Below are 27,647 nucleotides of genomic sequence, written 5' to 3' on the forward strand. Positions count from 1 at the left end.
TGGGGTCATGGGGGTGTTCCTCGGGGGGTATTGAGGGGAGGGGGTAGGGACGGGGTGGAAAGTGCTAGGGGGGGGTCTGAGTGACCCCCTAGGTCAGAGCTGGTTGTCCCACTACCCCCTGCACACCACTGTAGTCTCCTTGATCATGGGTAGCCCACTTGGCCATCTTCGCTGTGTCCTCTCCAGGCTGTGTCCCAGCCATAACTCCACACAGGAGCTGGTGGGATCCTCCCATACTATCCCCATGCCACCCCTGCCAGACATCCCACCCATGTAACCCCACCCCCAAGCACACTTCATGATATGCCCTGGCTCCCGCTCATGTCTCTGAGTGCTGTCCAACTTAGGACCCAGTTCAGAGGCCACAGGACCTCCTCCCTCATTCCTCTGTTCCCCCTAAATGTCTCCTGTGTATCCCTGCTCTCACATCAAACTGTCCCTCTGTGTTCTTCCCAGCTTGTCCCCTGGCTCCCACCTGTGTCCCCAGGGTATGTCCCACCAATGATTCCACGTGGAGCCAGTGGGAATCTCCCCCCTATCATTTTCATGCCCTGAAACTGTCCCTGTGTGTCTGCAGGCCAGCCCCAGGCAGTCCCCTTGGATGGACTCTGTTTCACTTGTGACCCAGTAGAGAGTCTGTGAGACTCCCCCTACCCCATTCCCTTGACATACCCATATGTCCCCTTCGTCCCCCCAGGTCCATGCCAACCTGTCCCCAGGATGCCATTGGTGTCCTGAGCTGTGTGCCACCTAGGACCCCCCCCAGTGTCCATTCCTCTGGGGTCCCATGGGACTGTCCTCCCAATTCCTCTACCCCCCTAAACTGCCACACTGCATGCCTCCCGCCCCTGGTGCACCCCAGACTGTCCCTTTGGCTTCTCTCCAGCCTGACCCCACGTCTCACCCATGTCGACGGGATTTGCTTTGCCCATGACCCTCACCAGGAGCCGGTGGGAACTCCTCACCCCATTTCCACTCCTCCCAGACTGCCCACCTGCATGTCCCCAGTCCTGGTCCCATCCCAAGCTGTCCCCTGGCTCCGACCCGTGTCCCCAGACTGTGACCCCGAAAAGCGACCGTGAGAAAGTGGACTCTCCCACGCCCCTTCCTGCGACATACTTCACGTGGGGCGCGAAGCAGGTCCCGGCTGGGCGCCGGGGACACGCGCGGGGGGGCGGGGGCTAGAGGTAGTGGGCGGGGTCAGAGGATGGGGCGGGGCCGGGGGGCTGCTGTGCGCGCGACTCTCGCGGGGCACGCAGTGGGCGGGGGCACGCAGGCGCAGGGGGCGGGGGCTGAGCCGGGGCAGGCGGAAGCGTTCTTGCCGCGCCTGCGCGGTGCGTCCCCGGGCTCCATGTCGCGGCGGGCCCTGCGGCGGCTCCGGGGTGAGCAGCGGGGCCAGGAGGAGCCGGGCCTGGGCGAGCTGGGCCTGGATCCCGGCTCCGAGACAGCCCAGGAGGAGACACGGCCGCCAGTCGTCGGGAAGGGACCCCGCGGGCCGGTCCGCACCGGTGTCAGCAACCGCTTCGAGCTGGTGAGGAGGGCACAGGGCCGGGGGAGTGCTCTGGTCTTGTGGGGTGGCTGTGGCTATAGGCGGGCAGCTAGAACGGCAGTGGCCGTGTGAGATAGGACAGTAACTGTTGGAAGGGGACAGTGGCTCAAGCGGGAGCAGCTGGGGTGATAGTGGCTGTGGTAGGGGTGACAGTGGTTGTGGGGTGGCAGTGGGATGGGACAACTGGTGTGATAGTGGCTGTTGGGAAGATGGCAGTGACTGCGAGGGACTGCTGGAGTGGCAGTAGCCGTGGGGGGTGGTGGCTGAGGGTGGGCAGTGAATGAGGGAGGTTTGGAAGAGGATGGGTGGCTGTGATTGAGGTGACAGTTCACAGGAGGGACTGATACGGGGTCAAGGACCAGGTTGAGACTGAAGGGCTTGCAATGATGAGTGACTGGGAGGCCCTAGGTGGGGACATGGTGGTTGCTCAGAGGGCTTGAGGAGGTGTAACCTGGAGCTGAACTGAGACAGAAGAGCTGGATGCTGTGGTACAGGATGTTGTCAGAGCTGGGCCTCAGTGTCAGGGTGGTCAAATGTGGGAAAACTGGTTTTAGGGGCATCCCTGTCCCCTTCCCAGTCCTGCAGAATCCTGGTTTGGGGTCAGAGAACAGCACAGATGGGTCTTTGGGGGTGACAGAGCCTGCTCCCCCCTCTCTGGCCACCTGCTGGGTGGCACACTTTAAATGAGGGGGTTGTCCCCATCTATGTGCTGGAGAAGCCAGTTGGGTGCTGAGCACTGTGCTGCTTCCATGCCATTTTTCTCTTCCATTTACAGGTTGGATCCCTGTGGAATTCTGTCTCCTGAGTGCAGGAGAGGGCAGAGCACAGCCCCATGCCAGCCATTCCTCCAGCTTTCCCATCTCTTTGCACAGATCCTCGCTGATGAGTCTGAGGATGAGCTGGTGCCTGGAGAGGAGCAAGCTGCTGCCCATCTCAGCAAGCAGAACGGGGCAGGAGGGAAGCAAGAAGGGACTGTGCCTGAGGACACCGATGGTGATGGGCAGAGAGAAGGGGAGGAGGCAGAGCAGGACCAAATGGTAACTACACAGTGATCTGGTGATGATGGGGGTCACCACATGAGGCATGGAGAGAAGGTTTTGTGTCCCCCTGTCTCTGTATGCACTGAGGTGGTGACAGACAAGTGTGGTTCTTTTCCTTTGTGCCTCGGATTTGATGGAGGTTGATGACATGGGGAGAAAGCTGGGTGCAGACTTTTGAGCAGGGCCTGGTGTGACAGGTCAAGGGGTGATGAGTTTAAACAAAATCACTGGAGGTGTTTAGGAGGAGACTTGATGGGGTCCTTGGTTGCATGGTTTAGTGGATTAGATGGTGTTGGATGATGGGTTGGACTCGATGATCTTGAAGGTCTCTTTGGGTTGGACTCGATGATCTTGAAGGTCTCTTTCAACCTGGTTTATTCTATTCTATTCTACTCTATAAGGAGGGAGGTTTGGACTAGGAGAGAAGGAAGTAACTTTTTTTACCCGGAGGATGGTAAGATCCTGACCCAGGTTGCATAGAGAATTGTGAGATGTCCCATCCCTGGAACCAGTGGAGGTCTCTGAGGCTCTGAGCAACCTGCTCTAGTTGCACATGTCCCTGCTGACTGCAGGGGAGTTGGATTAGATGACTTTGAAGGTCCCTTCACACCCAAACTATTCTGTGATTCTAGGAATTCTATTCCAGAGGCTGAGGGAGTGAGCCTCAAGGGTAGGACACATTCCTTCCAAACATGATGTGTCCAGACTCTTTTCTTGTCTGATTTTGTGGTCCTGGACTTTGTGTCTTAGTTTTCTCCTTTCTTGATTTCCTCTTTGTTTCTCAATTTTTGCTCAGTGAGAGCCTTGAAAGGCTGAAGCTGGTTTTGATATTCAGGTCCTCCTAGCATGTTGGTCTCTGTGGGAAATGCTCTCCCCCCATGGATCTTCCATCCCTGTGGTCCCTGGATGTGCTCTGACATCCCTTTTCTTTCCCCAGCCTGTGATGAGTAACAAGGCACGGAAGAAAAAGAAGAAAAGGAAAACCAAGAAGCCCTCAGCAGGGGAGGCTGTGGTATGTCCCTGTTTGCTCTGAGAGTTGGTGGCTGTGGTATGTCCCTGTCTGCTCTGAGAGTTGGTGGCTGTGCTGTTTCCTTCACTGGGGTTGGGGAAATGACAGCTCTGAGACGGCTGCAGAAAAGGGGTTTGGGCAAAACTGCTGCTTTCTGGTGCTGTGCTCATTTAGAACCATGAAGTGGCAGCATCCAGTGGTTCTTGGAGCAGCTGGGACTGGCACAGCTCTGCTTCAGGCCTGAAACCCTCCCAGTGGTGGCTTCCTTCATCTCTGCTACAAGGCCTCGTGTTGGAGGAGGGATGATGTGAAGGATTTTGTATTTCCTTGATATTTTCTCTACCGTGCTTGGGAAGCTCTCCTGGTTCCACAGCCACATAGGGTTCTGGCTGCTGGCTGTCTCCCCATGCTCAGCCATGTACCATCTCCATGGTTGGACATCTGATATCCAAGTGCCAACAGGAGCACCTGCTCAGTGTTACCATCTAAAGCACTTCCCAGTGTCTTCTTGTGGGACATGTTCCATCCCCACAGTGGGGACTTGGATCTGGGGAGTACTTCATCCAGTGTCTGTGGTTCTTGTGGGTAGAACCCAAGGGAAAGTGATAGGACAAGAAGAAACAGCCTCAAGTTGCCCCAGAGGAGGTTTAGGTTGGACATAAGGAACAATTTCTTCCCCCAAAAGGTTGTCATCAAGGCTTGCACCAGGCTGCCAGGGCAGTGGTGGAGTGCCCATCGCTGGAGGAGTTTCAGAGCTGTGAAGATGTGGTGCTGAGGGTCATGGTGTAGAGGTGGCCTGGCTGTGCTGGTTTAATGGTTGGACTTGATGATCTTAAAGATCTTTCCCAGCCAGAGCAATTCTGTGATTCTATGCCATGGAGGTGGGATGAGCTGAGGGACTTGGAGGCACTGGGTGTGATCTCAGCTGGGGTGACTCATTCTGTAAGAACTGCTTTGCTTTTTCCTGTCTTAAGGAAGACAACGACCTGGAGGACATCGACAGCCTGCTGGAGAAGATTGAGGACAGCAGTGAGCTGTCGCAGCAGACCCAGAGCGGAGTAATCACCGACAGCCGCCCGCTGCTCTACGTAGAGCACAGGTAGTGCTTGCTTCCATCCCAGCTTTAGCCTGGCATCTGACAGGGATGGATATCTGTCCCCCAAAGGAAACCAGTTGGGAGCCTCTCAGCATGGGCTGGCCATGAATTGAGGGCCTTGGCTTGAAGAGGGTTGTAGGAATGGTGGTGCACATCTCCGTTTATAGCCACCCCTTAGAGCTGTGTTGGGTTTGGAGTGACTGGCATTCTCTCCTGCCCAGCCTGGTTTGACTGGATGTTTGGACTAGACTAACCTCCAGAGGAGCTTTCCAGCCTCAACCACGCTGTCACTCTCTTGGAGAACCTGTGCAAAGGTGCTCAGAGCCCTGGCACTATATCAAGGTCTATAATGAAACTGGCCTGGCCGGGTGACAAGCTGCATTCAGGTCAGGTGCTGTGATCAGCCAGCCCAAGTACAGCCTTCAGAAGAGGGCTGAGCAGTGCCAGGAGGTAATTTCACCAGGAAAGCAAGTTAGACTGGTCTGACCTTTCCCTCTTGTCACCATCAACAAAGTGGACCAAGCACCAAGTAAGTCCCAGAGCTTGCCTCAGGCTTGAGATCTCTAACATCTGAACCTGTATCACTCTGGGAAACACATTAGGAAAGGTGTGTCCAGCATGTTTGGGAACCTTGGGCTGGTGGAGACACAGAATCTCCAAGTCCCAGCATGGCTGGGACTAGAGGGGACCTCTGAAGATCATCTAGTCCAATGCCCCTGCTAAAGCAGGAGCACCCACAGCAGGCTGCCCAGGATCACAGTGTCCAGGTGGGTTTGGAATCTCTCTAGAGACGGAGAGATTCCCACAACTTGTCTGGGCAGCCTGCTCCAGCACCCTCACAGCAAAGTTTTTCCTTGTGGTCAGATGGAGTCTCCTGGATTCCAGTTTGTGCTTGTTGCCCTTTTTCCTGTCACTGAGCACCACTGAGAAGACCCCATCTCTTGCCCCTCAGCCTTTAGCTCTCCCTCGTTGAGAAGATGCCCTCACAGGCTGCTCTTCTCCAGGCTGAACAACCCCAACTCTTTCCTCACAGCAGAGGGAGTTATGTTTCTGACCACATCTGTAACCCTAATCCCTCAGCTGGCCAGTGCTGTATCTCAGCCTTCCCACTCCCTTCAGGCCCTGCTTGGTGGACAGCAGAGAAACCCTCCAAAATACATCTCCCTTCTCTGAGCCAAAGGTTAGATCAAGAGACCTGTGGCTGTTGTTGCACTTTGGTACAAGGTCATTGTAGTTAAAATGCATATTCTAGTCCTTGCCAGCCCCCATGCAGTGATGGGGGCACATGCCCCCCAGCAGCAGCTATCTCATGTTCTCCAGGCACACAGACCCCAAATGGAGCTTGTCCTGGGGTTATCCCAGGCTGAGAGCCCAGCTCCCCTGGAGAGGGCAGCAGCAGCATTCCCAGCTCCATGCCTTCCTTGCAGCAGAGCATGAAGGAAGCATGATCTGCTCAAATGGGGCTTTCAGTGCCTCCTGATAACTTTCTGATCATTTTTAATCTCCTTCTGTGAGCTGTGTCATATCAGGGCAGATTTGTGTAACAGCTCAGGGCTTGGCCAGAGGCCGTTTGAGTCACGGAGCACTCGGTGTGGATGGAGAAGACCCAAGTGTGGGACTTTGAGCCATGTTTAACTGGTGGTAACTTTTCCTTCTTGTTCTTTCTTAGAAACCTGAACCCAGAGAATGAGTTGAAGAGATACTTTGGGGCTCGTGCTGTTCTTGGTGATCAGAGGTTAGTCCGGGATTTAACACCAAACCCTCTCACAGCTGGAGCTGCTGTGTCTGTCCTGCCCTTGGTGTGACTTTCCCAGCCTCCAGTCCCCAGTGCCACACCTGGGCACGGAATCCAGGGCTCAAAGTGTCTAACTCATTCATGGTTGGGAGAAGAGAACATTTTTGGTGGTATGTGTGAGGAGAGCAAGACTTCTCCTGGCATTTGCTAGCATTTGCTTTTTCCTCTGCTGATTGCCCCTGTCACTTACTGTTGAAACACCCTTCTCCAGTACTTACAGAACAGATTTTTAGATTTTTCTTCTTTCTCCCACATTTTGTCTCTTTTGCTGCTCCAAAGTCTCTGATGTGTTAGAGTGGATCCTGAAGACCTTCCAGGGGGTCTCACACACTTGTTTTCAGGGCCCAGGGAACCTCCTGCTGCTTGATAGTGAGGATTCCATGCAGTTCCCCCTTGCACTGTGGTCAGTGTTACCCAGAGAATCCCAGCTCTAGTGGAATCCCAGCATGGTGGGAGGTGAAAGGGACCTCTGGAGATCATCTAGTCCAACCTCCCTGCTAAAGCAGGGTCACCCAGAATCAGAATATCCAGCTGGGTTTGGAACCTCTGCACAGAAGGAGACTCACAGCCGCTCTGGGTACATGTAAGAAGTGTGTAAGCTCAGAGCAGTGGTGGTGGAAGCAGGACCCTTCTTGGAGAAAGTCTGTGGATGAACATTTAGTGCATGAGGGAGAAGCAGCAATTCCTCACTGAAGAGGCTGAATTCCTCCTGCCCTGAACTAATACATTGGTTGTGTTTGTGAGCACGACTTAAGCCAAACCAGTCAACATTTGAGGGCACTGCTGGGAAGGGAGATGAGTCACTGGGCTGTGGGCCTCTCCTAATTGGACCTGGGAAGCTGTTTGAAGCAGCTGAGACCTTGGCAGGAATGAAAACAGGGAAGAGAAGCTATTGAAGTGGAAATGCTGGAGGCAGTGGCTGGCTCAGAGTGGGATGGTTCCAAGTGAGGCAGAGCCTGAGCGAAGGTATGTTGTGTCTTGAAGGCAAACATGTTGAAGCTCCCTGTGGCAGGGCTGTGGCTGGGGGAGAAGCTGGGTCTCTCTTTTTGCTTTTTTTTTCCCCTGAATCATCTTTTTTTTTTTTTTTCCCCATTTCACTGTGTTAGAGCAGAGGAATGGTGACCTGTGGTGGTTATCTCCCCAGGCCCAGGCAGCGGCAGCGGCAGTACGTCCGCAGCACGTGGCTGACGGCCCCCAAGAATACTTGGCCACGCTACAGCAAAACAGGTGAGACTCTCAGTGCCACCTCCTGCAGCACCACCACTCTGGCACAGTCAGCTGATTTCTCCAGCTGGGCTTTCCTGCAGCCTCAGAATCACAGAATCATTAAGGTTGGGAAAGATCTCTCAGATCATCCAGTCCAACTGTCGACCCAGTGCCACCATGCCCTTGTCCTTAGCAACCTGCCTGGGCACCATGTGTGGATGTTGGCTCTGGAGAGATGAGAAGGGAGTGGAATTTTCTGTGACTTTGTGAAAGCTCGTTTCCCTTTGGACCCAAGATGGGAATGAGCTTCCTGTGTGAGAACTGTTACAGGATCACAGGATGTTAAGGACTGGAAGGGACCTCTTAAGGTCATTGAGTCCAACCCCCCTACCAGAGCAGGATCATAGAATCTAGCACAGGTCACACAGGAACACATCCAGATGGGTCTTGAGAGTCTCCAGAGAAGGAGACTCCACAGCCTCCCTGGGCAGCCTGTTCCAGTGCTCTGTGACCCTCACAGTGAAGTTCTCCCTCATGTTGAGGTGGGGGCTTGTTGTTGTATTTGGTGATCTTAAAAGATCTCTTCCAACCAAACCTATGCCATGATTCTGTAAGAGTAGAAGCTCTGCTGATGTGCTAGCAGGCTGGTGGCACCCACCTCTCCCCTGCACCCCCCAGGTATTACCATGCAGCTGCTGGACACCAGGAGAGGGGTTCAGCACTTCACCTTTGAGCACCATCGTGAATACCAGCAAGTGCAGTTCAAGTTCCTGGACGCTGTGGAGTCCATGGACCCCAACAACATTGTGGTACGTTGTAGGACCGGGTGGCCCTCGCTCTCACCTCCTGTGTTTCCTGGCAGGGGACATGGGTGATACATCCCAGGGCTTATTTTTCTGCCCTCTCATCCTGAGCCCTGCATCCCCTCTGTGTGGGGCGAGGCAGGGTTGCTCACTGAACTCTCCTTTCACCTTAGCAATATGATAAGTGGCCTCCTTGGTATGAGTAAGGTCCAGGGGCTGGTGGCTGAGCCTTGGTGGCTTTACCCAAGCACACCAGGTAGCTGTGAGGAAGAGGAGCCTATCAGAACTGCCCATTTGGCTGAAAGGAGAGGAATGAAAGCTGCCCTTGTCTCAGCTCTTCAGCTGGGAAAGGAGAAATCATGTATCAACCCATCTTTAACTGGGAAATCTATAAATACACTGTTAGTGTCAGCTCCAGCATGGATGAAATATGTCTGTTCTTGGTATTTCAGCAAAACAGGCTTTGTGTGGCAGCTCCTCAGGCGTGTCCAAGCTCATTAAGCTGTATGGTAACATTTATAGTTTGGAGCGATAAGCAGCAGGGAAATTGCTCTGCACCCTACTGACCCATAACTGAGGTATTTTTGCTCTCCAAACCTCCTGGCCACATGAGCTGGGATCCATGCCCTGGAGAAGTTCCTTAAAGAGCCCATTGTCTGCTAAATAAAGTTTGATTTCCTCCTGCTTTCCCACCCTCGGCTCACGGCCACTGCTCCCTCCAGCTCATCAGTTCTGCCTGCTGACTGTACCCAGTGGCTCCCAGTCAGCCTGCTAGCTGGTGGCTCCAGGACAGCTCAGGCAGGGGTTGTGCAGGTTTTCCTTCATGCATCATAGTCTTGATGCTCTGTCCCTCTTTGGTGGGTCTGAATATAGAATTGTTAAGGTTGGAAAAGATCTCCAAGATCCTCAAGCCCAACCATCAGCCCAACACTGTGTCATGGCCATTAAACCATGTCCCTCAGCACCACATCTCCACAGCTTTGAAACTCCTCCAGGGATGATGACTCCACCTCCTCCCTGGGCAGCCTGGTCAAATGCCTGACCACCTTCAGTAAAGAAATTTTTCCTAATATCCAACCTAAACCTCTCTTGGTGCAACTTGAGACCATTTCCTCTCATCCTATCCCTGGTTACTTGAGAGGCAGAATCACAGAACCAATAGCTTGGAAGATCTCAGCATCTTAATGTACTTCAAACCTTCTATGAATCTGTGAGCTCCATCAGCTTTAGTCTCCCATTTTCCTGTCAAAGGTGAAAATCTGACAGGAGGGTTCAGTGGGTCTGGTTTGAAGATACTCCACCAGCTTTAGTGTTTTATTTTCCTGTCAAAGGTGAAAATCTAACAGGAGGGTTCAGTGGGTCTGGTTTGAAGATACTCCACCAGCTTTAGTGTTTTACTTTCCTGTCAAGGGTTAAATCTGGGTTTACCAATGCCAGGAACACTTCAACCAGTTCATGGTGCTAACCACAGTCCAAATAAACTCAAGCCCAGATCAGCCTTGCTGCTGTGGTTTCACCATGCAAAACGCTATTTTTGTGGGTGTCCTGCTCAGTGAGTGAGTTTTCTCCCCTTGACAATGGATTAAAAGTGCCTTTCTGCTGAATTAAGGGTATGAAGAGCAGCTTTTCCCCATCTCAGCAGCCCTCAGTGCTCCATCCCTTCCAAAACAGACTAGGAAGGAACTTAAGAGCAAGTAAGGAAGTAGTAAAACATCAAACAAGTGGCTCTGAGGCAAAGGGCAGACTAAACACGAAGGCTTTTGTGCTGTAGGTGGCCAGTGTGGCCACCACCCTGCAGATGTGCAACATCTGGAGCTTCTGAGCTGTATTATTTCACTTTAGGGGTAGAAAGGCCACCCAGGACTGAAGAGTGGGATTTGAAGCAGCTTCAGTAGTTTCACATGAAGCTTGAGTTTTAGGTGCTTGGTAAAAGTATCTCATTTTAAACACAGTGAATGAGTGAGTGCAGAGGCTGTTCAGGTTAAGCTTCTGTTCTGAAGCCTGGAAATAACAAATCCATCTTTAATCCATTAAGCATTCCACAACTGGATCCTGGAATTGGAATAGGTGTGTCCAAATGTCCTCTCAGTACTGAGAGGAAGCAAAAACCTCATCAAATGCTCAGCATTGTGAAGGGATGGAGAACAAACCAGAAATGCTGTTCTGCCTCTGCCTGCCTTGTGAATCTTGTGAGCAGCTCTGGGCCCTCACCTTCAAAAGGAGCTGGTGGAGCTGGAAGAGTTGCAGAGGAGGATGGCAGAGATGATCAAAGCCTTGGTATGGCCTCAGCACTGGAAAAGCTGGGCCAGCCGGGAGGGAGCTGCCTGGGGGAAGCTGCAATCAAGGGTTTGGATCCAAGAGTGGGGCAGGGAGAGCTCCCTGCCATCTCCTCTCTCTTAAGCTTCTGGTTCTGGGGCCAGGGCAGACTGAATGTCTGCTCTGACCAGCATGGCTGTTCATAGGCTCCTTTCATCCCTAGTTTTGGCCTTTCACCTGCAGTGTGTCCCCAGCCTGGCCCTACACTGCCTGATGGCTCTCCGATGGTGTGGGATGGGATTTCTTTTCCTTCAGGCCCAGGACCAGTGCCTTACACAAAGCAGTGATTTGTGCCATCATGTAACCAAACTGCTGCTTTCCTCTAGCTGCTGCTCCAGATGAACCCATACCATGTGGACTCCCTCCTGCAGCTCAGCGACGTGTGCCGGATGCAGGAGGATCAGGAGATGGCCCGAGACCTCATAGGTAAGAGCTGAGGTGAGGAGCAGATGCCCTGCCGTGAGTTAGTGGAGTTGGTTCATGTTTGGGGTTGTTTTGACAGAGAAGCAGCAAAGCAGAAGGGTTTTCACCCAGTGCCTGTGACTCAAGGCCAAGTGTTTGTAGCCCAGCGTGATCCTGCAGAGCAGAGGCTTTGCTGGAGAGACCTGAAGAGCCAGACCTGCTTGTGTGGGCCAAAGAACAGCAACATTCACCTTCAAAATGAACAGAAGGATAGTCTGGACATGACAAGGTCCCACTTGTAGCTCCTCTCTTGTAGGAGGAGGGTCTGATGTGGTAGCTGCAAAATAGAGCAGTGCTCCAGAAACCCACCAGCTCAGTGGCAGCTCCTCCAGGCTAGCCTGACTCTCCTTCCTCCCACCAGTAGCATGTCAGGCTCTGCCCCTGGCTGCCTGGGGGCAGGAGCATCCCAGAGGATGCTGTTTGGTAACCGGGGCATGTGCTCTCCAGCATGATCAGAGGGGCCGGAGGCAAAGTGAGGACAGGAGCTTGGGCTGCCACATGGAGATAGTTGTGGCAGAGCCAACCTCAATCCCAAGCTTCCAGAAGAATCACAGAATCAGACAATTGTTTAGGTTGGGAAAGACCCTTAAGATCACCAAGTCTAACCTTTCACCCAGCACTATCAGGTCACCACTAAACCAAGTCTCTCAGCACCACATCTCCACAACTTTAAAACTTCTCCAGGGATGGGGACTCCACCACTGCCCTGGGTAGCCTGGGCCAGGCCTTGACAACCCAAGGGGAAGAAATTGTTCCTCATGTCCAGCTTAAACATCCCATGGGGCAACTTGGGGCAGTTTCCTCTTGTCCTGTTGCTTATTCCTTAGGACACAAACCCCTGCCTCCGACATCTTTTTCAGGGAGTTGTAGAGAGCCAGAAGGTCTCCCCTCAGCCTCCTTTTCTCTAGGCTGAACAACCCCAGGTCCCATGTGGAAAGAGCTGCTTTTCACAGCCAGAGTGTGATGCCTGCAGAGAAGAACAAGGCTCACTTGCCTCGGTAGCTGCTGTGCTCATGTTCTCTGAAGCAGCTTTATACCTTGCTAGGCTGTGCATAACCTTATTTCATGGGTGCCAGAGCTCTCAGAATCCCCAAATCCCAGCATGGTGGGAGTTGAAAGGAACCTCTGAAGATCATCCAGTCCAACCTTCTGCTAAAGCAGGGTCACCCACAGCAGGCTGCCCAGGATCAGAGTGTCCAGGTGGGTTTGGAATCTCTCCAGAGGAGACTCCACAACCTCTCTGGGCAGCCTGCTCCAGCGGTTCAGCACCCACACAGGAAGGAATTTTCTCCTGTTCAGATGGAACCTCCTGGGTTCCAGTTTGTGCTTGTTGCTCCTTGTCCTGTCACTGGGCACCACTACAAGAGTCTGGCCGCATCCTCTTGCCCCCATCCCTTTAGCTGAGCGTTGAGCAGAGCCCCTCCCAGGCTGCCCTTCTCCAGGCTGAACAGCCCCAGGTCTCTCAGCCTTTCCTCCTCACAGAGATGCTCCAGGCCCCTCAGCATCTTCATAGCCTCTGCTGGACTCTCTCCAGTTGTTCCCTGTCTCTCCTGAGCTGGGGATCCCAGAACTGGACCCAGGATTCCAGCTGTGGCCTCACCAAGGCAGAGCAGAGGAGGATCAAATTGATGTCTGTGTTGTGGGCAGCAGCATGGCTTGCTGGGGTGGTGACATGCCCTGACACTGTCCTCTCTCTCCACAGAGCGGGCTCTGTACAGCCTGGAGTGTGCTTTCCACCCTGTGTTCAGCCTCACCAGTGGGACCTGCAGGCTGGACTACCGCCGGCCGGAGAACAGGTATGTGGCACATGTCTGCTGGAGGGCCGCCGCGGCCTGCCCTGCCCCACTGTGGCCATGGAGACCCAGAGTCACCACCTCTGCTGCTTCACCCACGCTGCTGAAGGGCCTTGAACATCCCTTTCTGTCAGAACAAGCTCAGCAAAGCAGCACCAAGGCTCCTGAGATGGGTGCCAGGGTACCAGCAGCTCTTGGCACCGGGCTTTCCTTGCGGAGCATTCCCTTTCCCGAGGGATTTCTTGGTGGAGCGCTGATTGTCCCTCCCCATCATGTCCTTCTCATGCCATTAGTATCCAAAACAGCTCTTTGCTTTTTGTCACAAAGACTCCTGGCTGTGCTTGGTCACTGTGCTGCCTGCCTTCATCCCTAGCACTCCTAGCCCAGCTCTTTATGTAACAGCAGCTCTGCAGCTGCAGGAGAGGTGACTTTATGCCGGGGATTTTCCAGTCAGCTGACCCAAGTCATCTCTCTCTGAAGTGCTGCTGTACCTGGAGCTTGCTCACATCTCCACTACCTGCTCTCTGATGGGCTTTGTGCCATCTGTGACCTGAATGCTTGGCTCTCCAGCACCGGTTTGGATGTCAGTCCTGCTCCTGTACATGTTGTGTCACTGTCCCCATGCTGCTGGGCAGGCTGGGGCAAGGCAGGATGCAGATTTTGGGGGTTTCCTCCTTCCTCTTCTCCTGACTTGTTACCTGGTCTGCAAGAGCACAAAGCTGAGGGCTGTAGGGAGCAGAGGTGGAGCTGACCATGGGTTTATTGTCCCTGTGCTTGCACAAAGTGATGACAAAAAGGCAAAGTATGGGAGCAAGAGGGTCTGTGGCACCCCAGCTGCAGCAGGCTGGGTTCTGTGGACCCCTCAGGGAATAAGGAGCTGCATCTGACTATGTGTCCCTATTCCCAAGTGGCATAAGATTCTTCTCTCCATGTCTGGCTTCTAAACCCTGCTCCTGTTTCAAACTCAGGGCTTTCTTCCTGGCCCTCTTCAAGCACCTGATGTTCCTGGAGAAGAGAGGCTGTCCCCGGACAGCCTTGGAGTTCTGCAAGTTGATCTTGAGGTTGGTATCACCACTGAGGCCTGTGGGGTGGGGCAGGATGTCCCAGTCTTGAGGGAACTACAGACTGAGCCTAACCTGGGTGGGACAGGAACACTGGAGATGTTCTACTGCTCCCACCCTCAGTGAGGGCTTGTTTCTACTCCTTAGAGGTGCAGCATCACAGGCTAGTTTGGGGCACGTGCTTTTATCTGTGGTGCTGCTTTGGAGAGAGGTGGTGGTTGAGGAGGAGTTTTGGCCCTTGGTCTTGACTGATGAGCTGTGGGCCTTGCTGGTCCACAGAGCTCAGAGTCTCTGGAGCAAACATGTGATGGAGTCTGCAGCCTGCTTGGTCTGTAGCCATCATTCCTCCTCCTGGGTGGTAGCAGGGGCCAGCACCCATCTGCAGGACGTTGCACCATCAGCCTGGCCTTGCAGGAACGATTGTGTTCCCATTAGCTCCACTTGCTGAGTCACAGAGCTCTCTGGATGCCAATGGGAAAGTCTTGTTTCACTTCAAAACAAGGACAGCTTTTGTGACACTGATTTTGTTCCCCCTCAAGCCTGGATCCAGAGAACGACCCTCTCTGCGTGCTGCTGCTGATCGACTTCCTGGCCCTCCGAGCCAGAGAGTACAGCTTCCTGACCCGCATTTTCCAGGAGTGGGAGGTGAGCTGCCTGACTGACATGGGGCACAGCTGATTCCTGGGGCTCTCCCTACCTGGGCTGGCAGAGCAGAAGGTTTTTGTAGCCAGGTTGAGGCTTTGAGGGTTCTCTCACGGCCAGGCTGGTGTCCCAACAGCGTTGGGATGACCCATAAAGGCTGAGACGTTTGTTCTTGTGATCCTGGTACCCTGCAAACGATTGAAGGAATTGCTTACTCAGTTGTGGAGGCACCAAGCCAGCAGCTGGAGTGTTAAATTCATCCAGCAAGCAGTCCTGTGTGTCCAGGTGCCCCAAAAGGTCAATAGCATCCTGGCTTGGATCAGCAATAGCACACTATGGCTATTGTCCCCCTGTACTGAGCACTGGCAAGGCCACACCTCAAATTCTGGGTTCAGTTTTGAGCCCCTCACTTCAAGAAGGACATTGAGGTGCTGGAGCAAGTCCAGAGAAGGGCCATAAAGCTGGTGAGGTCTTAGGAGGAACAGCTGAAGGAACTGTAGTTGTTCAGCCTGGACAAAAGGAGGCTGAGGGGTGACCTTCTGGCTCTCCACAGCTCCCTGAAAGGAGGGTGGAGCCAGGTGGAGGTCAGTCTCTTCTCCCAAGGAACAAGCAACAGGACAAGGGGAAATGGCCTCAAGTTGCCTCAGGGGAGGTTTAGGTTGGAGATGAGGAAAGGTTTCTTCCCTTTGAGCATTGTCAAAGCCTGGCCCAGGCCTCCCAAGCCAGTGGTGGAGTCCCCATCTCTGAAGGGGTTTCAAAGCCATGGAGGTGTGGTGCTGAGGGACATGGTTTGGTTGTGACCTGGTGGCGCTGGGTTAACAGTTGGACTCGATGACCTTAAAGGTCTTTTCCAGCCAAACCATTCTGTGATTCCATGGCTCTGTGATTGGCCAAGACAGAATCCCCGCCCTGTGCACGGCTCAGCTGCATCCAGAGGGTTCTGCAGAGCATCATTTCCCGCTCAACCTCTCTCTGATCTTGCAGAGTCACCGGAATTTGTCCCAGCTGCCCAATTTTGCCTTCTCGGTGCCGCTGGCCTATTTCTTCCTGAGCCAGCAGGAAGAGCGCCCGGAGCTGGAGCGAAGCCAGGCCCGGGAGAGAGCTGCCCGCCTCATCCAGCTCGCCCTGGTCATGTTCCCAAGCGGTAGGTCTGTCCCCACTCCTATGCCCATCCCTACCAGCAGCTCCATCCCCACCAGCTTTGCTGCTCTTTTCATCTGCCAGAGCGGAGCTGGATCGCAGCTGCAGAGGCAGTGCTTTGCCTGTAGGTTACAAACAGTGGGAGCTGGGAGCCCTGACTCAGAGGGTGATGTAGGCAGTGCCAGATACCTGCTTCTGGGGTGACAATGGTGGGATTCAGTCCTTGGAATGAGGGAGCAGCTCCTGCCTCTTCCCTAGAGACAGTCACGGGGGTGTAATTTGGGGGAGGATGAGAACTGGAGGCCTGGAGCAGATAAAAGGCTTCCCAGCAGTTTTTCCCAGCACACAGCCAATGAGTTTCTCCTGGCCTCCCCTCCGAGGCACTGCTCTGCCTTCACTGAGCTCTCCACAGCCACCCAGCCCTCCTCCTTTCATCCCATTCATGCTGCTGCCCATGAAAGGAGTTCCACAGCCCCTCTGGGCCTAGAGGAGGAGGGTGTGCCTTCATCAGCAGGAATAACCAGCTCTGGAACAGAGCTTTGGTTTGTGTTGGCTGAAACCATCTCCTGGCTGCTTGTCACGGTGGCCAAGATAAAGGCCTCGTTCACATTCAAAGGCCAGCAGCTCAAAGTGCAGAAAATTGCACCTTCTGTCACTGGGGACACAAAAAAGTTTGGGTTTTGTTTACTCTCTGTCCATTTCCATCATCCACGTGGAGACCAACACGCAGCATCAACCTCTCAGCAGCCTTCTCACCCCCTCCCCACGATGTGGGTCCTATTCAGTGCCCTTAGAGGTGCTGGATCCCCAGCTTGGGGTTGTCTCCACCTCTCCAGGGTGCTCCTCACTCCACATGGTCCTCTGACTTCCTTCCACAGTCCTGATGCCGTTGTTGGATCACTGCAGCGTGCAGCCTGACGCCAGGGTTGCATCCCATTCCTTTTTTGGATTGAATGCTCAGATCAGGTAAGACCTGGAGACGCTGCTGCTCACGAGAGAGGATCCGTTTGGCCCTTAGTGGGCAATTTGCTTACTCAGGCAGCTAATGGAGGTAGAAAACTGCCAAGGAGAGCATTTGGCTTTCCCGAGTAGGCTCTTAAATGCTTCCATCATGGATTCCCACCATGGATTCCCACCAGGTACCGCTGACAGACCCACCTCACCTTGCTGTGGTGGGTCAGGAGTTCAGGCTGGAGCTTGCTGGGACCTGTAGTAAGGGTGCAGGACGTGTGCGTGCTCTCAGGGCAGGCTGTCTCCTGCCAGTCTGGGTTTCCCTGACACGTGGTTCTCGCCACACAAGTGGCCTCCCCCTCGGGTCATGGCAGCCTTCGCTTTCATCTCCTGCCTCTGCTTATCCCAAAAATAGATGGAGGCAGAAGAACTGGTGGAGGAGGTAGATGGAAATAGGGAAGCAGGGAGCCTGAGAGTCCTCTCCTCCTGTTCTCACGCTGAAGCACAGTGTGGAGATGATCCCTTGGCCAGGACCTGCAGGTGAGTAGGAGATTGCCCTGAATAACCACTGTCTCCCATAGCCAGCCCCCTGCCTTGAACCAGCTGACATCCCTCTACGTGGGGAGGACTCACACCCTGTGGAAGGACCCAGCCGTCATGGCCTGGCTGGAGACCAACGTCCACGAGGTTTTGCGCATGGTGGACACCCAGGACCCATTGGTGGAGGAGTCTGAGCACAAGTGAGTATGGCAGGGCTGAGGGGAAAGGCTCTTGAACCAAGTGTGGTGCTGAGAGATGGGGATGGAGCAGCATGAGGAGCTCGTGAGAGGAGCTCATGCCTGTGTTGGGACTTAAAATCACAGAATCATTTTGATTGGAAGAGACCTCTAAGATCATCAGGTCCAACTGTTAACCCAGCACTGCCAGGTCACCACTAACCTATGTCCCTCAGCACCACAGCTCCATGGCTTTGAAACTCCTGCAGGGATTTGGACATCACCACTGCCCTGGACAGCCTGGCCCAGGCTTTGATAACCCTCAAGGGGAAGAAATTGTTCCTCATGTCCATCTAAACTTCTCTGGTGCAATTTGATGTATTTTCCTCTTGTCCTGTCAGTTGCTCCTTGGGAGAAGAGAATGACCCCCTCCTCCTCCACAGAATCACAGAATCCTAGAATCAAATCATAGAGTTGTTTTGGTTGGGCTGGAACTTCTAAAATCATTGAATCCCCACAAGGCCTCAAGGGACCCATAACTGATGTGATGGTGACTGCTGACACTAAGGATCACACCATGGGGCTGGGAGGACAGGAGCTTTTCCCTGTACAGATATTCACAGAATCCCAGAATCCCAGCATGGCATTGGTGGGGGTTGGAAGGGACCTCTGAAGATCATGTAATCCAACACTGCTAAAGCAGATTCACCCAGAGTGGTTTGCTCAGGATCACAATGTCCAGGCAGGCTTGGAATCTCTCCGAAGAAGAAGACTCCACAACCTCTCTGGGCAGCCTGCTGCAGGGCTCCAGCACCCTCACACCAAAGAATTTTCTCCTCCTGTTCAGACAGAACCTCCTGGGTTCCAGTTTGTGTCTGTTGCTCCTTGTCCTGTTGCTGGGCACCACTGAGAAGAGTCTGGCCCCAGTTTAGTGCTTGGAAACACTTCCCAGCTCTGAGTAGTAGAAGAGGAGCATTAGGTCTTGACCTGCAGCAGAGCTGGTTTGTTCTGCTGACCTGGTGAGAGATCTTTGCAGTGTCCCTGAGCTGTTCTCACTCATCTGAGGTCAGCAGCTGGCAGGTGACTTTGCTGTCATCAGCTCTGTCCGAAACAGCACATCCCCCAGAGCTGGGGATGACGCTGACAGTGCAGCTAGGGAAGCAGGAATGTCCATCTGGCTGTGCCAAGGTGTGCTCCAGGCAATCTTCTCTCCCTGTCCCCACTGCAGGAGGAAGATGCGATACCAGAGTGCACCCAGGAATATCTACCGGCACGTCATCCTCTCTGAGATGAAGGAGGCCACCTCGGCTCTGCCTCTGGTGAGGGGCCCTCATGGGGCACATTGGAAACCCCAACCACCAGCAGGAAGCATCCTCATTCCCCAGCTTCTGAGGGTGGCACAGAAGGGGTTGTACATGGGCAGGACAGGCTGCAGTGAGTGCCCAGTTCTGTCCAGCTGGTCCCACCATCACCATGTCTTGGTGTTTGTTGCTATTACTGACACAGCTTCACTCCTTTTTCCTTCTCCCTCCCTGCAGGAGGTGACCTCACAACCAGTGATGGGATTTGACCCTTTACCTCCTCTGGACTCCATCATTTCCTACACCAGACCAGAAAGGTTCCTCCTTCCCCTCCTTCCCCTCCTTCCCCTCCTTCCCCTCCTTCCCCTTCTTCCCCTCCTTCCCCTCCTTCCCCTCCTTCCCCTCCTTCCCCTCCTTCCCCTCCTTCCCCTCCTTCCCCTCCTTCCCCTCCTTCCCCTCCTTCCCCTCCTTCCCCTCCTTCCCCTCCTTCCCCTCCTTCCCCTCCTTCCCCTCCTTCCCCTCCTTCCCCTCCTTCCCCTCCTTCCCACATTGGCACAGCCAGCGCGTTCCCAGCACTCCCTCAGCCCCAGGCCTGGCTGCCCGTGGGCACTTGGAGCTGCCGTCCTCCTCCATGTAGGAGCAAGATCCACCCAGTTTGTGGTGCTACCAAGAGGCAGGACTGGTTCTGCTGCATCCCATCGTGGTCACTGTTGGAGGCGGTGGCTGTTGACAGCCTTTGAGGCCACTGGGAAACTTGGGCTGTTGTTTAACTGGGGTGGTTTGGGGTAAGCACATGTTTGAGCACAGGCAGATGTGAGGTGGAAGCAAAGTCCACACATTTCATGTGGTGACCTACCTCAGACCCAGCCTGGCAGCACAGTTTTGCCCAGAGTTCAGCTGCTTGGGGTGGGAAACCCCTGGAAACCCCCATCAACCCCCATCCCTGGATCAGGGATGGCTCTGGAGCAGCCACACGATGCTCTGGTCAGCAACATGGCTCTCTCCACGCTGATCCAGATTCCGTTCCAAGCATGCTGTGCCTTTTGTGTTTCAGGACAAACCAAGCCTCCTATGAAAGCACTTTATCTCTCTTCTTCCGCTCCCTGTTGCCAAACTTTAACCTGCAGGTAGGTGTGGGCAGAGCAGAGCTCCCTGCCGCTGCCGGAGCTTCCACTGCACTGGGAGCGGCTCCTGGCAGCAGTAGCGCCTGAACGTCAGCTTGTGGAGCGGCTCCATGTGTCTTTGGCAGCAGCTTTGTCTCTCCAGCTCCCTTCTCTTGCAGGGGGATGTCAGGCATGACGGGGACAACGAGGCTGGCGCGGGGCAGGAGCTCAACCAGGGGGTGAACAGGCTGATGGCGGCCATGCGGGACATGCTGGCCAACATCCAGTTCCAGGAACCCCCTCGAGATGACAATCCTGAAGGCGATGGAGACTGGGACTGAGCTGAGAACGCGTTCCCCCCTTACCCCAGATCTCTCCATAACCACCCCCTCCTCCAATAAAGCCATGCAAACCTCTTGCTGTGGGGATGGGCTTTGTTCAGGGCTGTGGGGCTGACTCTGCCAGCACCTTCCTGGTCCCTCGGGGGTGGTGAAGACAGTCTGACCGTGGCAGAACTAATCTACAGCAGCTGTCCCTCAGCCCCACGTCAGCTTAGGCCCCTTCTGGCCTCCTCCAAGAACGTTTCCCACCCCCTTTTGCAGCATCTTTCCCTTGACCCATTCATCAACCTAAAACCTCCCACCCCCCCCGCTATTTTTTCTTGCCTTCTGAGCCCTTCATGCTTCCCCCACCCTGAAACCCTTCACCCTGGACCCCTCATCTTGCTGACAGCATCCCCACTCCAGTGCCACCCCTTAAAGGGCTTCTGCTGAGGAGCTGCATCTCTCAAATTGTGCCGCAGCCGTTTGATCCTGCCGGGAGCTGCCAAAAACTCCGTGCACACCTCCCCCCCACCTTTGTTTTCTGCCTTGTAGAGCCCGGAATGAGGGCAGCAGCGTTCCAGCCTCGCTGCCCAGAAAGCTTTGCTTTTTTTTTCTGCTGTGTAATGCTGTGTTTGTGGATTTAATGCTGAGCAAGGATGCTGGGAATAAATCCTTGGGGATGGGGCAGGAGCAGGTTGGTGGCCCCAGCCTCATCCCAGTCCCGCTGGAGCTTCATGTGCTCGGATTTGCAGACTCTGCATTTTCTGCTGATGAATTCACAGCACGTACTAGCAGCGTGGTGACCCACCATGACAACCTGAGCCTCTCCCCACCCCCTCCATGTTCCCATCCTCATCCAGCTGAGCCTTCTTTATCCCAGCTGGAGCCAGGAGCTGTCGTGTGCCGCGGGGAAAGGCTCCCAGCACGGATGCAGCCACTGGGAATGACTGTGAGACTCAGCCTTTTCACGGAGCTGTGAATAGCTCTTTGGCAGCTTCGGGCATCAACACCAAACCAAAGGCACATGATGGTCAGATGGGGACTAAGCCACCCCTTACCCAGAGCCTGCCTGGTCTCCCTCTGGTGCTGGGTTTTTGCCTGTTTAATCCCATCTTTGACAATTCTTGTTGGATCCATTGCCCATCCCGCTGCAAAACACCTTCCCCCAACCTGGGTCAGGCAAGGCCAGTGGGGAAGGTGAGGGGGGAACAACTTAAATCCTGCAGTGAGGAGAGTCTAATGGAGATCCTCAAGGCACAGGGACACTCGGGGTACTTGGGGATCACAACATACATGGACCCTTCAGGGTGCAGAGATCACCTTGTGACACCTAGGACAACTGGGGACTCCAAGGTGTTGGGACAACTGGTACACTCAGGCCTGAAGGACACATGGGACCCCACAAGAGACATAGTCACTCAGGGCACCCATAACCCCAGAACACTTGGGAACCCTAAAGTGCATGGACACCCCAGGGTGCAGAGATCTGCTTTGGGCATCCAGGACCCCAGAACACTTGGGGATCCCAAGGAGCATGGTCCCCCAAGGATACACATAACCCTCATGGCACACAGCCCCCAGGCTCCTCAGCCATGGGAGTGCGTGGACCCTCCCAGGGCACATAGGACCCTTGGGCTCATGGTGACCCCAGTCCATGGAGCTCCCCAGGGGTTCGGCAGCCCCAGTATCCACAGCAGCTCCTCAGGGTACTGCTGTCATGCGTGTGCCCACCCTCCTCTGGAGGAGGAGTCCCAAGAGCCCGCTTTAAAGCAGGGCAGAGAAAGGGCCTTTTCTTCCCCATCACCCTGGGCCAGCGGGCACACAGCTGCAGGGACGCTGGGCAGGGCTGGCAAGGAGACCAGCCACCACCACACGGGGACACCACCCCCCCGGTTCCTCCTCATCCCCTCAGCCTTGCTGCAGGAGCACTGGCAGGGGTCTGGGAGGGGTGTGGGTACTGTGGAGGCCCCCAGGGGCTTGCCCCCCAGCCAAGGAGACACTGAGGGGGACATGTCAACATTGGCCCCCCTGCGCCTGCTGCGTGAGCCCTGGAACACCAGCGAGGGCAACCAGAGCAACGCCACAGCCGGGGCAGGCAGCACCTGGTGCCAAGGGCTGGACATCCCCAACGAGCTGTTCCTGGCACTGGGGCTGGTGAGCTTGGTGGAGAACCTGCTGGTGGTGGCTGCCATTCTAAAGAACAGGAACCTGCACTCGCCCACCTACTACTTCATCTGCTGCCTGGCCGTCTCTGACATGCTGGTGAGCATCAGCAACCTGGTGGAGACCTTCTTCCTGCTGCTGCTGAAGCACGGCCTGCTAGTGGTCTGCGCCAGCGTTGTCCGCCACATGGACAACATCATCGACCTGCTCATCTGCATCTCTGTGGTGTCCTCTCTCTCCTTCCTGGGGGTTATTGCTGTGGACCGCTACATCACCATCTTCTACGCCCTGCGCTACCACAGCATCATGACCTTGCAGAGGGCTGTGGTGACCATGGCCAGCGTCTGGCTGGCCAGCACCGTCTCCAGCACCATCTTTGTCACCTACTACCGCAACAATGCCATCCTCCTCTGCCTCATTGGCTTCTTCCTCTTCATGCTGGTCCTTATGCTGGTGCTCTACATCCACATGTTTGCCCTGGCCCGTCACCACCTCCGCAGCATCTCCAGCCAGCAGAAGCAACCCACTGTCTACCGCAGCAGCAGCCTGAAGGGCGCTGTCACCCTCACCATCCTTTTGGGTGTCTTCTTCATCTGCTGGGGACCTTTCTTCTTCCACCTCATCCTCATCGTCACCTGCCCCACCAACCCTTTCTGCACCTGCTTCTTCAGTTACTTCAACCTCTTCCACATCCTCATCATCTGTAATTCATTAATTGACCCCCTCATTTATGCCTTCCGGAGCCACGAACTCCGACGGACACTACGGGAGGTGATGTTGTGCTCTTGGTAGGACAACAGGACAGCCGGTAATGGCATGGACAGATGGACAGGACACATCATGGGGGGGGCGGGGGGTGTCCCCCACCCAACCCCTCTCATGGTAGCCAATAAAAGCTCTTTATGGCGATGCTGTGGCTCCACCGGGGGTGGAGGGGGTGGGTTGGCCCCCTCCTGCTGCCACCATTACTCGAAGTTCAATCACTCCCGGTTGCCGTTGATGGGGACCGGCAGTAAGGACCGGTGGGGGGTGTTGTAGCAGCCCCCATGAGGAGGGGTTCCCTCCCCGCCGAGGGCTGCTCCAACACCCCACCGGTCCCAATGATGGGGGGATACTCCGGACAAAAGACCCACACATCACCGTCGCCTTTGTTCTTGGGCCACACCCACTGCTATTCCCCCTGCTTCTCGTTACCGGGCCCCTCCCTTCCACCACCCCGGGATGCTCCCACCGTGCCCGGGTGGTCCCCTACACCCCCACCCCCAATACGGGTGCAGAGGAACGGGGGGGTCCCTATCCATGCTGGGGGGGTAAGGTGGTGTCCCAGTGCTGGTAGGGCGTGGTCGGGGCGTGGCCGGGTGCCGCAGCGTTGCGGCGGCAGAGTTTTCTGATTGGTAGCGTGGTGGTGGTGACGTCAGAGCCCGGCCCGGTGCGGCGTGAGACGTCTATAAAAAGAGGAGGAGGAGACGCGGGGCCCCGTCCCCCCGCTGCTCCCCGGTACCGCTCCTACTTCTTCCCGTTCCCGGTTCCGTTCCCGGTTCCCGTTGCACCATGAGGGAGATCGTCCACATCCAAGCGGGACAATGCGGCAACCAGATCGGCGCCAAGGTAACCGCGGCAGCAGGGACAAAAACATGCCCCACACCCCCATCCTCTTCCCTACTGAAATTCCCCCCCACCTGACCCCCTTTTTGCCGCACCGGGAAGACAAAAGGCTCCGCCCAACACCGGCGCGCCACCCCCCTCGGTCACTGCCGCTGCTGCGGCCACCCTTTGTCCTTCAGCACCGCGGACAGCGCCCGCGCCCCGCCCCACCGCCAGACGGCGCCCGCCGCCCCGCCCTGCCCTGGGGTGGGGGAAACGGACACAACGAGGGGTCTTAGTGCCCCCCATTGGGGGTCATGAGCTCCTAGTATCCACCTCGGGGTGTCTCGCGACCCGAGTGGCCCCCTTCCCCAGGGCCTCCTCCCTTCGTCGCAGTGTCCTAGTGCCCCTCATTAAGAGTCACAGGGTCCTAGCGTGTGTGTGTGTCCCCGCGCTGTGTCCCAGGGTCCTAGTGTCTCCCATTGGGCGTCGCCGAGTCCTAGGGTGCGTGTGTCCCCATGTGTGTGGCAAGGTCCTAGTGACCTGTCCCGGGCTGTCACAGGGTTCTAGCGCCTCCTGCTTTGCCCTGCCCTGGAGGGTGTCGCGAGGTTTTAATGCCCCCCCATTGCGTGTCCGGGGTCCTAGCGTCCCCGTCTCCCCCACCCCCTGTCTCCGCTTTGTCTCGGGCGGTGTCGTGGGGTCCTAGTGCAGCCCCGCCCTGTCCTCGGCGGGGTTCGCAGGGTCCCGGTACTACCGTCCCAATCCCTCACTGCCCACGGGGAGGTATGGCAGGGTCCTAGTGTCCCCCCAACCCCGGGTGTCATGGAGTCCTCGTGCCCCCGCCCTGTCTCAGAGGATTGTCGCAGGGTCCTAGTGCCGCCCACCCCTCTCGCCCTGCCCTGTGTCGCAGGGTACTAGTGCCCCCCGCCTCGTGTGTGCGTTCGGGTCTTCCCGCCGCACTAAGCCCAGTGTGTGTCCCCCAGTTCTGGGAGGTGATCAGCGACGAGCACGGCATCGACCCCAGCGGCAACTACGTGGGCGACTCGGACCTGCAGCTGGAGCGCATCAGTGTCTACTACAATGAAGCCTCCTGTAAGAGACCCCGCCCCGTTCCCCAGGAGTCCCCAGAAGAGCAGGGCAGCTACACACCCCGACCCTGGGCAGGGGGAACACCCCTGTCCTGCCCCCCCATCCCTGGTGCAGCAGGATCCTCCCGCGTCTGCTGGGGTGGGCTGGGTGGGGCTGGGTGGGGCAGGACAGACATGAACCTACCCCATGGAGATCTGGGGTGAGGGAGATGTGCACCCTCCCCCATAGGACTTTGTGGTTTGGGGAGTTGAGGGGGGGGACAGACCCACACATGCAGCCAGGTCACCCAGCTCCATGGGACCCTAAGGTGCTGTTGGGGGACAAGATTCATACACCCTCCTCGTGGGACCCTGCAGTTTTGGGGGAACACAGACATGTCCCCATATGGGCATGACACACACACACAGAGGTCTATGGGATCGTGAGGATCCACCCAGCCCTGTGAGACCCCCACTGAGTGTGGAAGGGGAGAAGGGTGCACCAGCTCCATGGGGACCCCATGGTTTGCGGGGGGCACACACACAAATCCAGTGATATGGAGACTTTGTGGTTTGGGTAGGGGCACACAATCACTGTACCCATCCTTATGGGACCCTGCCAGGTGTGGGGGACATCCCAGGGTGGGAGTCATCATTAGGTCCCCCCCATCATGGGCTCTCTTGCAGCTCACAAGTATGTCCCTCGTGCCATCCTGGTGGACCTGGAGCCGGGGACGATGGACAGCGTGCGCTCGGGTGCCTTTGGCCACCTCTTCCGCCCAGACAACTTCATCTTCGGTAAGTCCTTAGGGAGAAGGAGGCCATCACCCACACCCCGCCCGCACCAGCACCAGCCCCAGGGTGCATCTCCACCCCTGCCGCAGGGCCTGGCACAACCGGCACGACACCAAACCCTTCTAGTTTCCCTTTCCCACCCCACCCCATCTTCAGATCTCACCGATGCTGCTGGCGGCACCTCATCCCCTCCCCGGCGTGGGTGCAGAGTGCCAGCAGCCATCGAGTGCCTTTTTTTTCCCCCCTGGCAGGGCAGAGTGGGGCCGGGAACAACTGGGCTAAGGGACACTACACAGAAGGTGCTGAGCTGGTGGACTCGGTGCTGGATGTGGTACGGAAAGAATGTGAGAACTGCGACTGCCTCCAAGGCTTCCAGCTGACCCACTCGCTGGGTGGTGGCACCGGCTCTGGCATGGGCACCCTCCTCATCAGCAAGGTGCGGGAGGAGTACCCTGACCGCATCATGAACACTTTCAGCGTGGTGCCATCCCCCAAGGTGTCGGACACAGTGGTGGAACCCTACAATGCCACGCTCTCCATCCACCAGCTGGTGGAGAACACAGACGAGACCTACTGCATCGACAACGAAGCCCTCTACGACATCTGCTTCCGAACCCTCAAGCTGGCCACTCCTACCTATGGTGACCTCAACCACCTTGTCTCAGCCACCATGAGCGGTGTCACCACCTCCCTCCGCTTCCCTGGCCAGCTCAATGCCGACCTCCGCAAGCTGGCTGTCAACATGGTGCCCTTCCCTCGCCTCCACTTCTTCATGCCAGGCTTTGCCCCGCTGACGGCCCGTGGCAGCCAGCAGTACCGCGCCCTCACTGTCCCTGAGCTCACCCAGCAGATGTTTGATGCCAAGAACATGATGGCTGCCTGTGACCCCCGCCATGGCCGCTACCTCACTGTGGCCACCGTCTTCCGAGGCCGCATGTCCATGAAGGAGGTGGATGAGCAGATGTTGGCCATCCAGAGCAAGAACAGCTCTTACTTCGTGGAGTGGATCCCCAACAATGTCAAGGTGGCCGTTTGTGACATCCCTCCCCGGGGGCTCAAGATGTCCTCCACATTCATAGGCAATAGCACAGCCATCCAGGAGCTCTTCAAGAGGATCTCAGAGCAGTTCACTGCCATGTTCCGCCGCAAAGCCTTCCTCCACTGGTACACAGGTGAGGGGATGGACGAGATGGAGTTCACTGAGGCCGAGAGCAACATGAATGACCTTGTCTCCGAGTACCAGCAGTACCAGGATGCCACAGCTGAGGAGGAAGGCGAGATGTATGAGGATGATGAGGAGGAGTCGGAGGCACAGGGTGCTAAGTGATGCTTGATATGCCTCCACCTCACCCGCAGCCTCCTCGCCCCCAGCTTTGTGCTGCTGCAGCCCCCCCAACCCCACTCCCCTTCAGTGTCTCCTGACCCATCCCCCCCCAGTCCTGAGCCAGCTTGGCACCCCCACCCCCACCTCCTACCTCCTCCCTTTTGTTTTTTTACTCGTTTGTGTCTATTTTTTTTGAATACTTAATAAATTTATTGCTGTCCAAGTACCACCTGGCTGTGACTCCTGGTGGGGGAAACAGGGAGCGAATCCTCTGCTGAGGGCAACCTGCTGAGGGCAACTTGGGGGATTGAATCCATTAACAGGGAAACCTGGGGCCCCAAAGTGGCTCAGCCCAAGCCCTAGTCCCCTCCCAGATAATGCCTGTCCCCAACAAGTCTCTTGCCTGAC

General features: G+C 55.8%; 2 protein-coding genes across 2 annotated transcripts; both read left to right on the top strand.

The window, feature by feature from the left end:
- Positions 1-1,310: 1,310 nt before the first annotated feature.
- On the top strand, positions 1,311-20,345 carry TCF25 (transcription factor 25). The gene is made up of 18 exons (XM_054169859.1): positions 1,311-1,531; positions 2,422-2,586; positions 3,527-3,601; positions 4,573-4,697; positions 6,364-6,429; positions 7,634-7,716; positions 8,374-8,504; positions 11,141-11,240; positions 12,979-13,072; positions 14,038-14,130; positions 14,670-14,775; positions 15,757-15,916; positions 16,791-16,878; positions 17,445-17,603; positions 18,808-18,898; positions 19,118-19,197; positions 19,935-20,007; positions 20,163-20,345. The coding sequence occupies exons 1-18, from the start codon at positions 1,352-1,354 to the stop codon at positions 20,322-20,324; spliced, it is 2,031 nt and encodes a 676-aa protein (XP_054025834.1). The 5' UTR covers positions 1,311-1,351; the 3' UTR covers positions 20,325-20,345.
- Positions 20,346-22,316: 1,971 nt separating this feature from the next.
- Positions 22,317-27,442, top strand: TUBB3 (tubulin beta 3 class III). Its single transcript, XM_054169976.1, has 5 exons — positions 22,317-23,250; positions 23,911-24,077; positions 25,037-25,145; positions 25,808-25,918; positions 26,167-27,442. The coding sequence occupies exons 1-5, from the start codon at positions 22,317-22,319 to the stop codon at positions 27,240-27,242; spliced, it is 2,397 nt and encodes a 798-aa protein (XP_054025951.1). The 3' UTR covers positions 27,243-27,442.
- Positions 27,443-27,647: the final 205 nt, after the last annotated feature.

Source organism: Dryobates pubescens, chromosome 19 (assembly GCF_014839835.1).
Source record: "Dryobates pubescens isolate bDryPub1 chromosome 19, bDryPub1.pri, whole genome shotgun sequence".
NCBI lineage: Eukaryota > Metazoa > Chordata > Aves > Piciformes > Picidae > Dryobates > Dryobates pubescens.